At 38.3% G+C, this 13,644-nt stretch overlaps 1 protein-coding gene across 3 annotated transcripts in view; it reads left to right on the plus strand.

Annotated features, from left to right (window-relative positions):
- The window catches only part of LOC139136543 (DNA-directed RNA polymerase, mitochondrial-like), a 184,982-nt gene that overhangs the window by 111,980 nt on the left and 59,358 nt on the right, over window positions 1-13,644 (plus strand). For all 3 annotated transcript variants that reach the window (XM_070704267.1, XM_070704265.1, XM_070704266.1), the window contains one exon: window positions 8,368-8,485. In XM_070704267.1, coding sequence (XP_070560368.1) covers window positions 8,368-8,485 — 118 coding nt within the window. The remainder of the gene's footprint in view (window positions 1-8,367; window positions 8,486-13,644) is intronic.

Here is a 13,644-nt window from a genome sequence, read left to right on the forward strand (position 1 = left end):
ATCTACTGCACAGTGGTATCAAAGCTCAGTGGACTCCAATACAAAAAATATCAAGACAGTTCAAAGTAGGTCGTTATAAAAATGCTGAAGTCTTACGAAAACAATTTGCTATTCGTCCAGCTAGTGCGAAAACAATACACCGTTCACAAGGTGACACACTCCAACAGGTTGTTGTAGATCTGCCAAACAAAAAACAGTATCATCTACATTATGTTGCACTAGTCCTGTTTCATAAGTCAGGTCCATGACATATGTACCCACCCTTGCGATTGGTTCATCTGTTAATTTAAGGTCCGATTGTCGGCCAGTGATTGGTTGGACCTCATGTGTTAGGTCTCATTACTATGTATTATTCGTTTTATAGCTTCCTGATTGGCTAATGTGCCAGTCTGGTCCTCTAGTGTTCACTGCCTCATTATGCAGTGTCCCTCGCACTTCCTGAATACCATTGTAGTAACAAGCTATTCAGGATATCTGCACCTGGTCGCGGGTGGAGCAAAAGTTACAACAAAAAATGCCGGACAAACCTTCATGCGGTACGACGTCATTGTTTCAATTTATCTCTAGCTTTGAATGCATTGCAGGGCGCCGGGCATGTTATTGTTAGTTTGCCATTTCCCAATTTTGGATTTCGTAAAAAGCTCTCGCTCTTGCATTTTGATTTTGGCAGGTGCTTTGGCCGGTTGTGAATATGAATGACAGACAATGGGTGACAATGGACCTTCAAGAAAAACAACTGGGGTTAATGATGTAATTAAATAGGCCGCTTACAACGTTCTAAAAATCGATAATTGTGAGCCTGTGGGAGCATATTTGAGTAGTCTACTGTGCCAATCCTCACAGATGCTTGCGGGTCTTGGTACTACCTCCATGCATGGTCGTATGAAGTATGAACTACATCATTATATCAATAAAATGTGATCTAAGGATCAACATGTCAGAATATTTTGCTTGCTAACTCTGGGAAAATTCAAAGTTGATGGTCTAGAAATTTATGAAGGCTGTTGAGCTCACTTGTGAGAATCCGAAAAACACTATCAGCAAATCATTTGACCTTGTCTTTGTCGTTTTATATTACAGTAAGCATTCGGCTATTTACAATGTTATTTTTTATTAAATAATTTGAAAGCCAAACAGAAAGAATAAAGAGTCGGTTCAAATCAAATGGACGAATTATACTGTTGTCGGTGTATAATCATATTTCCTGACTTTGGTCGTGAAAAAGCGTTCCAAATATAAAACGCTATTCGTCCACTGCTTGAAAACCGCAACATTTGCAGCCAGTCGTTTGTCAAGCATGGTAATGTTTCCACCTCTTTGTTATCGGAGTTGTCTGGATTTTGTGCTTGGTAGATTTACAATTACACTGAAATGATAAGTAAATCCGAATTCCGTTTTAAATTAAATCAAATCGCCATATATGTGTGTAAATAATTGACCTAATTTTCAAAGTTCCAACTCGTATATTTTATTATTTCGAAACTGATCGTTATTATCCTCTTTTACTGGACAGCGTGTACAACTAACAAAATTGACTTTGTCATCGAAGTAACAATTGTAATAACAATAAATAAATTTACGTCTCTCTTCAAAACAGAAAAAATGAAATGATTCTTAACTTATCACACTACGTGCTATTTCCTTTGTGATGCCTCAAAATGTATAAAATAACAGACGTGAATGTCCAATAATACCATAACAATTTCATGAACTGAATACTAATTGCCGTGCACATGCAGACTACCTTAACTTACGGTATAAGTTAATGTGTCTCTGTGCCAAGAATGTGCACACTTCGATAATAACTGGCATAAACCAGCGGGGATGGCGATACAGTTCGCTAGTTACTCGATACGTCTTTATGTATCTAATACTGTGTTCGACATTAACACGGGCAAGATTGAACTCTCGGTTAAAAACTTGCCTCTCCAGGCGAGATGGCCAACAAGGTGACGTGCTGAATACCTCGTAAGCAGCGGATATCTGTTCGGATAACCCTGATCAGCCAACAAATAAGTATCTTGTGGAATCGGCAATTCTCCCTGTGGGCCTATAGTAGGCAGAAGCTGGAATTGTGTAGCATCGTTAGCATGGCCAAGAAATCCAGACTGGATATGAATGATGTTGCCCCGGTTGTCGATAATGACTTGTGTGCTCGTGCAATGATATCTTGCGTAGCCGCTGTAAAACAGATGTTGGCCTTCAGCTTCTGGCCGGTAGATTTCATGCAGTGTTCCATCAATTGTGCGATGGCATCGGGGAAAAATCCCAGTGACCACGTAACTGATGACAACTATGCATCGTTGGCCATCATACCAAGCGACGAAATAATGCCAAATTAAAGGCAAAAGATGGTATATCTCAGTCCCTCTGCTGACTCCAAACCAAGCTGCCAATAAATCCAAAGTTGGATAGTGTCGTAGCCAAATCCAAATCAACAAAAATCGATTTTGTGGGTCTGGAGAAAATGGTCGCCCAGAAGGTCCGTTTACATCACCTCGATTGCGGAGCTGCAGTTCCAGATCCCTTATAATGGCTTCAAAGGAAGGAAATGTCTCCCCCGTCAAAAACCAAAAGTAGCGTGGCCGTCGTAACAATGAGCTCCAAACGTCAACGCCTTGTGTATCGTCAATGTCAGTGAAGAGCAGTCTGTAAATGTCTGGTGGTTGTTCCAGTGGTGGCCGGGAAAGAGATAAAAGAATTGTGACAAGCGACAGTAATACTTCTGTTTCATAAGAGTGTGTTAGCATATCAAATTCTCCTTCCGAATAAATGGGAAGATGAATACATGTAGCCAAAGATATGAACTGCAAGGTAGCTAGTAAACTAAGAAGTTGGGAGATCACTAAGACGACGTGGTTCCGTTATAGCGGCATCTTGGTGTAGATTTTCAACGGGCGTGATAGTACGTCAATAAATGTGAAGGCGTTCAAATCAACAGGTGTTAACAGCCCTTCTTACCAATCAGGACCATTGAAATTACTTAGAAGCCAATCGCAGTGCTTTGGGCTCATAATGCAACTTAAATCTGTGCAAAAATATAATTTCACGGGTTCAAACTAAAGTTCACCTGGTGTAAGAAGTTGTATATTACTCAGGAAATCGAAAATAAAAGCGGAACTGCTGTTTGGTGCATATAAGCTATTTGGTTCAAAAGGCGGTATTGAATAAATTGGGTACACATGTCGTTACAAAAGGGGACTACCAAGTCGCAACACACGGTCGTCACATACCATAAGATTGTATGTCAAACCGCTGGAAACCACAGCGAGAATATTGTAATTTTGCTGTACTTCACAGAAAATATTCAGAACGAGAAATCAAATCAAAATTAAAATAAATCTGACGTCACCGTGCTTAATTTTGCAGAGATCCCCTCTCCCAAGTATTCCACAAGATAAGATCCAATTAAGAAAGGTGTTGACTCAGCAGTTTTACCCGCAGTGTTTTGTATTGAGTTACTCCTAAAATTATCATTTACCTCTTCACATTCGAAAAATTCGTATATGGCTGGAAAGGCACGCACAAATTGCCAAAGTAGTGTATATGTACCTCGTTTGCAGCCGGTCAGGTAGATTTGCATAACACAGAATTATTGGACGGCATGTTATCTGATAGATAATGAACGAGTTTGGTCGATTATACGTTATAACACGAGGGGGCGTAGCCCCGATTGTTTCACACATAATCATCCAAACGAGTTCATTAACTCACTTACCACACAGCACTTTGTTGACATCTTTCTTTTTCAGGTTATAAACAAAAACTTCACTTTCTGCATTTAGTATTGTTTGCAAACACCCATTTACACAAATGCGCTGCTTCAGTGAGGATAGTTATGATCGACATTGACGTGGTATGCCGCTCTGGCGACCCCCGAAGAAAGGCAAAGAAGAGAACAGCAACAGTTACCACCTATGCCGTGAACACGTGACGGAGCTGACCGTCAAATGCAGGGGCCTGCTCAAAATGAACCACCACTGCCGGAAGTCGGGCCCCTAGACCCCTGCCGATGATGATGGAACCGGCACCTCACGCATTTCATCATCGTGAGCAGCCTGAGGCAGAGGCAATTCAAGATGATGAGCTCAGAGATATTCCCTTGCCAGAGGAACCTCTACCCGAAAGACAGGAACCGCGTCAGGGACGAGTTTGACTTTACCACCTTGTTCGGGAAGCCCATGAACTGTACGTTGACTTTCTAAGGAATAGTCTCCCTGATACTATCAATTATATTAACCGTACTTTGGAGAGACTGAACGAACATCTGGATAGACTTTAAATATCGGTTCCACTTAGCCCATGCTTTCAGTGGCTTTGAGGATGTACGTTTGCTGTTTTATATTCTCATATAAAATAAAATACAAAGGAAAGTTGTCCAAAACTTACATTTCGACATTATTTTTGTTTGTTTGTTTGTTTGTTTGTTTGTTTGTTTGTTTGTATGTATGCAAAGGAGTCAAGGAATATGGATATGGATATGGCGCGACATTTAGGTGCGACAGTTTTTGCTGTCTTGTGACTAAAAAGGCAAATAAGTTTCTGCCGGCATGTATCAAATGACATAAAGTCAGTGGTTTTATGGAGCCCAGTGTAGTCTTATCTGGTCGTGTTAAGTAGTAAACAGGTACCACGATGAAACATGAAGCCCTTTAAATAATAATAATAATAATAATAATAATAATAATGATAATAATGATGATGATGATGATGATGATTATTATTATTATCACTTACTGTATTAGAATGAAGATGCCCTGATAAGATACACGTTTTCCGCAACATTCGTTGATTGCCTTCATAAAATGTTCGGTCGCAGCTTCCCGAACGAAGTATAATTGAAACGAATCATACCACAATCCACAAAAGGGCTGGTCAAAGCATAGACTTTTATGGTTCGTTTGTGTTTGTCGCAAGAGTAACACAGACGCCGCATTCAACCAGCTGTTAAACAAAGCGGTGCGCGTCGAATGTCTCAAAGGTATTACGTAAGAAAAATTACGTAATGCTTCAGACTTCAATAGCGCACTTCTACAAGCCAATACAGGTAACCGGACAAATTTACTCCGAGAAATTTTTAACTAATGTATATCACGGTATCACATAAAAATTGCCATGAACAGTGAACGCATTTTTATACAACGGTCAAAGCGCACCATAGCATGAAATGATGAGATATTTTGACAAATGCTCGAAATCAGTGTCCTTCTTTGCACACTGTTGTCGAGATACGACCACATGCACGCATCATGTCAGACTGGTTTCTACAACGGGAAGTTCATGGGACACTGCATAATTGAGGCAGTGAACACTCGAGGACCAGACTAGCACATTAACCAATCAGAAAGCTCTAAAACGAATAATGCATACTAATGAGACCTAACACAAGAGGTCCCTCCAATTGCTGCTCAGAAAGTGGACCTTAGAGCAGGGGATTAACCAATCAGAGCAAGCAGTACATGTGTGTAGGACATACAATGTAGGTCATTTTGAAACAGGACTACTGAGTCGTGTAACTCATCTAGAAGGTCTTCATATTCTGAATCTGCATCCAAAAAATATAACAGTCAGCAGTGACGTTCAAACAGAAATGAATCGTTTACGCACTGAACCAATGTTACAACCAAATTTACAATTTCCCTACAAATACAATGAGACCTATTTTGTAGTTGCACATCAAAATGTGAGATCATTACATGCCCATTATGAAGATGTTGCATGTGATTACAGTTTAACAGCTGCAGATGTGATAATTTGTACAGAGTCAAAACTGTCCCCAAATGATATATAGTTCCAGTTATGACTTACCAGGCTATGTAACTTACAGACATGATGGGTCATCATCAGGAAATCAGAGATCAGCACATGGCACTGTTATTTACTCCAGACATGGCTATTTTGAAACACCACAAAGCATTGATTATGGTGGCATTGAATTCACACTATCAAAGTATCAAACACCTATTGGTATCTTGCAAATTATTGGTACATATTGTAATCCAAATACTGTAATTTCAACTTTTGAAAAGGCAATTTTTAACCTGCATCTTAAACTTCATCCCAATGACCCCATTGTCATAATCGGTGATTTTAATGTAGATATGCAAGACAATTCTGTCAGAAAACAGAAACTATTACAGTTAATGACAGAAACATATGATTACAAACAGCTGATTCATGCCTTGATCACATCTACACCAATATTGATCCTATTGAAAGTCATGTACTTGAATCTTATTTCAGTGATCATAAGCCAATATTTGCAGCCTTCAATTCACACACATAAATGTGACATTTGAATGGAAAAAAAATAATTTTCAATACAAATAACACTCATTTCCAATAAGCAGAAATGCATGTTCATTTATCATTAGTAGACTATCGGTCATAAATTTAGTCATCCCCTTTCTCACCACTGTTAAGTGATGTTTTGCGCCAAAGACTGAGAATAATAAATGTTTACACAAATTGTCATGTGTGATACAGTTCTCCACTTCTCAGTACACTTTGTTCTCAGTTTTGAAAATGGTCAGTAAGCCTGTAGATTTTTATTCACATTAAATACCTACTCTATAATTTGTGTATGACAGTATTGACATTTCTTTGTCACTACTTACAGTCTGTACAGAGAGACTACTACTCTCTATGCTATTTATCAATGAAAATCCTCTTTTTAAATTGCATTCTATGTCAGATTATTCCCACAAACTTGAGCACAATGAGGCTCGCTGTCTACGATGATGATTTCAAGTGAATCAATAATGCATGCAAACAAATTCAAAATTTTTTGTATATCCAGTTTTTCTATAGAAATCTAAGCCTTACATTCTAAATTAGTGTGCACATTTAATGATCGCCTGTCTGATGAACATATGCTGTTCCATAATTAAATAATTACCAAACTAACAGCTAGACGCACTTAAGTACGCTTAACTCACAAAAATAATTAATGTGCAATGGTCAAACACTATCCATTAAATATCTACACATCTCCCTAATACACTGATGACCCACGGTGTCCACTCAAGTCTCACTTTGATTATCTTGGATGCCCCCCTTGTTAGCTCCCATAGCCATATGTATGTATGGCAATGGAAGCTATTCTTATAGGCTAGGGAACTGTCTGTATGTATGTATGTCTGTATGTCTGTATGTCTGTCCGTCAACATCAAAAACTCCAAAACTGCTGCACATTTCATCTTGATATTTGGTGTGTACATGGATGATGGGCTGTAGATGAGATTTTGTTCAAATGAAGTTGTCATTGCCAAAAATATGCAAATTAAGTGAAAAAATGTAAAAACAGTCAACATTGAAAAACTCAATAACCACTGAGCAGATTACATGAAAAATTAGCATGTAAGTACTTTTGGCTGACCTGAAATGATTGTGAACATCTTGGGTCAGTATCTTGGACTTACTATTTTTCATGAATTTTTTGGTAATTTTCTCCCATTTTTGGTCAAAACATCTTCTTCTCTGAAACCACAAGTCCGATTGATTTGAAACTTGGTATGGAAGTGCATAGGAGTGACCTTTCCCAAATTTGGGCAAATCGTGGTGAAATTTGCATATTTGCATTTTTGGGCTATTTTTTTCATTTTTGATCAAAATTTTTTTTTTCTCTGGAACTACAAGTCCGATTGAGTTGAAACTTAGTATAGAGGTTTTTACGGATGACGTCAGTAAGATTTGATCAAATTGAATTTCTTTTGTTTTTATAGCATTACAACAGGGATACCTTTGTTTATTTAGTTAGATACTTAATCCAAATTCATTAGCTCCATACAGTATTCGATATTTCTAATTCTGTATTTTTTCCATTTTATATTCTGAATAAATACATTAAACATATTTCACTGTCTCCAGTTCATTTTTAAGTATTTTCACTTCATGCACTTTATCCCTTTCACCAGAGAACAAACACTAAATAGTCCAGGATGGGAGCTACAGTGTCATTGACGCTATTTTTTTTGCCCCAGTAGTTTTTTCTTGATCCTCACAAAATGTTTAAAATAATTTTGAAACAATTGGAGCATCACACACCAGTAACAGTGTAACTGGTTGGAGGTTTACTGGTTTGAAAAAAAAATTACCTTTGCTCCCTGTAGCTTTGCCTATAAAATATGAGCAACAATTTATTTTTTCTGTGGCCTGAATTTATGGGATACAGACTCTTGCTACAGGAGACCATTAACCTTACTGGTTGCAACTGGTCACTTACTTGTAGACCAATATACCCAAATATTTAGACAGTAATATCGCAGTATCATACCATAAATGTATGCAAAGAAAGTGTTCGGTGAAATGGTCATTTATTTCCTTCTTCTGGTATGTATGCTAAACACTTTAATTTCTGTTTTTCAGTCTGGAATTGAGTGAGATGACAGCTCTACGAAAAGAGAGAATGATGCTGCGAAGACAGAAAGCTGAAATGCACAGTTTGAGAATGGACTTTCTTTACAAACTTTCAATTGCAAACAAGGTATGATAATTTGAGCAAGTCTCTACAATAATTTAAGCATGCCTTTCTGTCAAATTATTATGAATCACAAATCAAAGCATTTAGCAAAGATGCCAATAGCCGTTTGTGAAAATGAAAATACAAACTAAAGTTTATTTAACCCTTTGAACCCGGCTCAGACAAAAACGTCCGCATGATGTCATAGGTCACCAGGTGGCCAGGGTGCAAAGGGTTAACCAGGTAGTAAAGCAATTATCACTTTTTAGTGTTGAGGTAGATACATGCATCTTCCTTTCGCTATTGACTGAATTTCACTTAAAGCCACAATAGCTACAAATGTGTTATAAACAGATCTCAAAATATCCTGTTTTCCAAGTTTTCTTTGATTTAAGACCCATTAAAGACTGAAAAAATGTGTAACACCGTCATAAGTGTTGAAAGTGGCATGTTAATTCAAAAGTTTACATCATTTTAGATTTCCCGCCAAATTCAAACATTAACTGCGTGAAAGAGAAAATAAAGATTACAACAAAAAAATATCAGCCACCGCATGTTGTGTGTTCAAGTACATGGCATCATGCTTGTTTCTTGGATGATCAAGATTTGTATGTGCACAAAATATTGCATTTTCTGTGCTTTTGCATTGGGGCGTCATTTTATGAGGAGTGAATCACCCGTTTATTATTTAAGCTATTAAAATGTGTAGGCATGGTCCAAATCAGTGAGCAGTGATACTTTTATACACGTCATTCGTATAGCACATAAAAATGAACAGACTTTGGTTTGAAAATAAAATCATGAAAATAATGCATAAAATTTGTAGCTATCAAATAGGCTGATTTTCCATTGTCGTCATCGTCCGTCATCATCGTCTGTCAACCTTCTCCTCTGAAACTGCAAATTGGATTTCTTTTCAATTCAATTACTTTATTATCCACAATACATGTAGAAATTTGCCTTCAGGCTCATCATACCTACAGATTAAAATAGTACAACTTGCAAGAACATTCTATAAAAAGGGATGCTATTATACATTGAAATGGTTCAGAACACACAAAAAAGTAGTGACATAGATACAAAAATTGAAACTCTTACAAACTGCAACATAAAGACCCTGCAACTGGAAGTTTAAGAATAACTGCATCGAATTTGAGTTTAAAATTGAAGCTGCTGTTGGAAGGAATGACTATTAGTGAAAATAGATGAAACAAATGAAATTGTGTGTAACACTGGCCCTTTCCAACTATGAATGGGTACTGTTTGGATTTTTCCCCATTTATCTCATTTCCCCCCTTACTCACCATCCATGTTTTGTCCATAGGACTTCGGTGTCCCCAGGCCCCCATGTTTTGTGTGTACAAATAAAATGTGACCAATTAGTATCGTGAATGAACAATGTCTATTTTGAGCTGTTATATGTCTGCAGGTGGTCTGCTATGAGCTGTTGTATGTAAATTAATGGACTGCAATATGTCTGCAGGTCAAAAGTCATGGGCTGCATTTGAGCTGTCATGTACCTGCTAGTAATCTGCTGTGAGCTGCCAATGAACTGCATATCATGTCCCATGAGCTGCTATTTGCAGCTCAAGCTAATTATATATGCACAAAATCAGACAAGTTGCAGACATCTGCAAGTTGTCTGATATAGCCAGCTGTGCAGATCATTTTTATGTGCAGGCAGCTCAATGTACATCTGCAGGTTTGGTAAGGGAAGTCAATAATTAATGCAGAATCTACCAGGCAGGAGTGGTCCATGGTAAAACCATTGGTGATCAAAGCTTGCTACCCTTGAGACAATATGGCTAACTTGTGGACTCTAATCAACATGTATCATGTAACAACATGTAACAAAGAAGAGTTCCCAAAGTTGATCATCCTTGCACCGTTGAGTTTAACTGCTCGTATCCATACTGCTGATTGTGAAAGGGGCTTTAGTGCCCTGAATCAGGTGGAGACAGCAGCACAGATTGTCCTCAGTTAGACTGGATGACATACCCATGGTGAAGCTTGAAGGTGGCCCTGTAGACCAGTTTGACTATGGCTCTGCTTTAGCACACTGGAGAACATCAAAAGCAAGGAAAATATGTGGTGCTGATTGTTCAAAGTCGAAATTTTAAAGTGAAGATTTTGATTTGATTTGATCAATTTTATGACGTTGTTGTCACTTGACTTTCACCCTCTAGTGGTTCAAAATTGATATTACCAGAACACTTACCAGCTGGTTTCTGCAAGTTTGTGATGCTAAAATGGAAGTGGTCGTTGGAACTGCACATGTGCAACTTTCTTGTTTACAAACAATGTATTTCATGCACTATATAAAGATGCATCATGTCAAAATAGCTGCAATATTTAAATTTTATGATGTACATTAAGACAAACATGTTTAATTTTAATCGCTAGCGTAGATTGGATACAGTGTTTACATTGGTCGTAGGGGTCCCTAGTGACCTTTGAGCGCCGTTCCGACAACCACCACGATTTAAACATATCATTTAATTTACACCAGCATTGTCAGGGCAATTGCTAAATTACTGTGAAAGATACACTCAGAAACCAGTAATCTCTATTGTTGAAACAAAAACACACGTATGGCACGTAATAAAGTGTATTCTATTATAACTGTCTTGAGAATGACCCCCTTTCCAACAAATACCAACTTTTTGAGCATCCATGGGCCCTTAGACCCCACAAGCTGAGGCAAAACCTTGGCAGAACGCTATTGATAAAGTTAATGCCTGTAGTGTTATATGACATGGTGCCAACAGCGGCACTGACTATAATTCTAGGCATAAATTTTGTGACAATATATTTCAGTCATCATGCATTCGATACACGCTGTGCTGTACGTCTTCATACCGCAAATAATCCTAAATGATGTACCGTAAAAACCCGATCAATGCGACCAGTAAAAAATAATTACGATTTCAAAATCGTCGATTTATTAGGAAATTAAAACTGCCGAAATAATTTAATGGTCGAATTAATTGGAACGAGGATGAAATTTACGCGAGACATATTTGCCATGTTGAGACTGCTTCAAAGCATGGACTGTGAAATTTTGTGAGGTCGACAAATTAGGTAACAAAAAAACCTCAAACGCACGTGGGGGTCACATCAAAATCAAAGTGGCCGCGATTACAGACGGAGCGATCTGTGACACTAGTGCCACCGGCCCGCTCGCGCTCGACGAACGACGCGTAAGTTGACATCGTGTGCCAGCCTTTGGAAATATATTGTAACTCCCTGACAGGCACATGAGATAGTCTAATGGCGTTTGATGCATTATTGAAAGTTTGTAAAAATAATAAAAAATGACATCACCGATCATAAGAAACGTGGTGTTGAAGATAATAGTTTTTAAGAGAAGACTATGACGACCATATTTCTGTAAGTATTGTCTAACTTTGGAAAACCAACATCTGAAGATTTACTTCAACCAACACTTTTGGATTTGTTCTACTCTTATTATAAGATTAGTCGAATTTCTGGAAAGTAGGTGTACATTTTCGATGTCTGCGTATCGTCTATACCGAAGTCATATCCGAAAGAGTATTATTAATCAGTTCGCGACAGCGTAAACCTCTCTCTCCTTCTCTCTCTCCGGCATTTCGATGTTTTATATTGTCGACATTTATATATCAGTCTGAAGTTTCAGGTCACTTCTCAATGCAAGTAGTTGATGTCAATTTTCCGTATCGGGCATAGTCTCTATCGTCTCTCTAATCATTAGCTTTTTCCTGTTCGATATCAGACTCAAAGCACAACGTGAACAACACTGATAATATATTGCATCTTTCGTATCGAAAACCGGCAAAGTTCGTAACTGGTGCCATGTCACGGCCCGGAGAAAGTTCATCACCATCGATCGAATGTCTGTGACGCATTTGCTTCCAAATAGACATGTTGAAATGCACAAGGAAAATCGCGGTATGGCATTTATATGAATTTTACCGTGATGAAAGTCAGTGACTTTAAACTGGCCGTACAAACATCTATTTTTTACATCCATTGTACAACCAACAATAAACATGGCGGAGCAATGATACCGACTTCAGAGACTTCGATTTTTTTTTTCATTGCGACCGCTGGTGAAAGCGAGTCGTCAAATTTTTTTCCCACTGCCTATTTGGCTTTGAATTTTCAATTGCCATCCCTAAAAACAAGATGGGCGTTCTCTGTAAATCAATAGGCCTTTTGAATATGAAAAATCGGACATCTGAACCTCAACACGCAGCTTGAAAGTTGTTCTCCGAATCAGGACAGGGACATCGGTGAGGCCGGATTTCACGTAGTAGCTATGGAAACCGACGGCTCGTTCGTTGTAAGAAAGCATGCGATGTACGTCTCATGCTCTCTTGGGCCCTGGACTTTCGCCGTATTGTCTCTACATACTACACCGTCTATTACCTAACCATGCTAACAATCACACAATAGTTCAGTAACATATGTCTTCATTAATCTACCGATCATCGACCGTCGAATACTTCAAAAACAATGGTCGCGGTCACGGATTCAAGGACGTTCACAAGTTTTGAGAACTTCTAAAATAACTTGTAATCTGTATCTTCGCACATCAAACCGATATCGTATACCTATCACCGTCGATCTTTCACTGTAGAGTTCTTTCTCGTCTTTCACTGTAGAGTTCTTTTTATCCAAAACACATATCCACAAGAGTCCCACAGAGCAGTCAAATGAAAGAATAATTGCTTCAAACGAATGAAATTGCATGAAAGAATGCCCCCGAAAATCAACAGCACATCCTGGACGCGATTTAAAACAATAGCGCTTGTGAATAGGACTATTCTATTTGAGTAACGGGGACAGAAAGCACAGAACTGCAAAAGTACTGGAAAACGTACCGTTTTTCTCGCAATTTTAGCAACTGTAACGACCCTTTATTCTTTACTAATACCTTTCCATAATTGAATTAAATAGGTTTAGGGCTTATACACACAGTGTACATGGATGTACAGAACTTAAAAAAGTACTCTGCTGGGAACGAGCAGGGGTTTACACTCTAATGGGCGCAGTAAAACAATGGTCACGTCCATAGGTTCAAGGACGTTCAATGGGACACACGATGGCAAAGAGTGCAGTGTCGTAAAATTGCTTAGACTAGTTTTATATATAGAACATACAATATCTGGTCATCGATGTACCGCTACCTGTGAATCAAA

Source organism: Ptychodera flava, chromosome 7 (genome assembly GCF_041260155.1).
Source record: "Ptychodera flava strain L36383 chromosome 7, AS_Pfla_20210202, whole genome shotgun sequence".
In the NCBI taxonomy this organism is placed as follows: domain Eukaryota; kingdom Metazoa; phylum Hemichordata; class Enteropneusta; family Ptychoderidae; genus Ptychodera; species Ptychodera flava.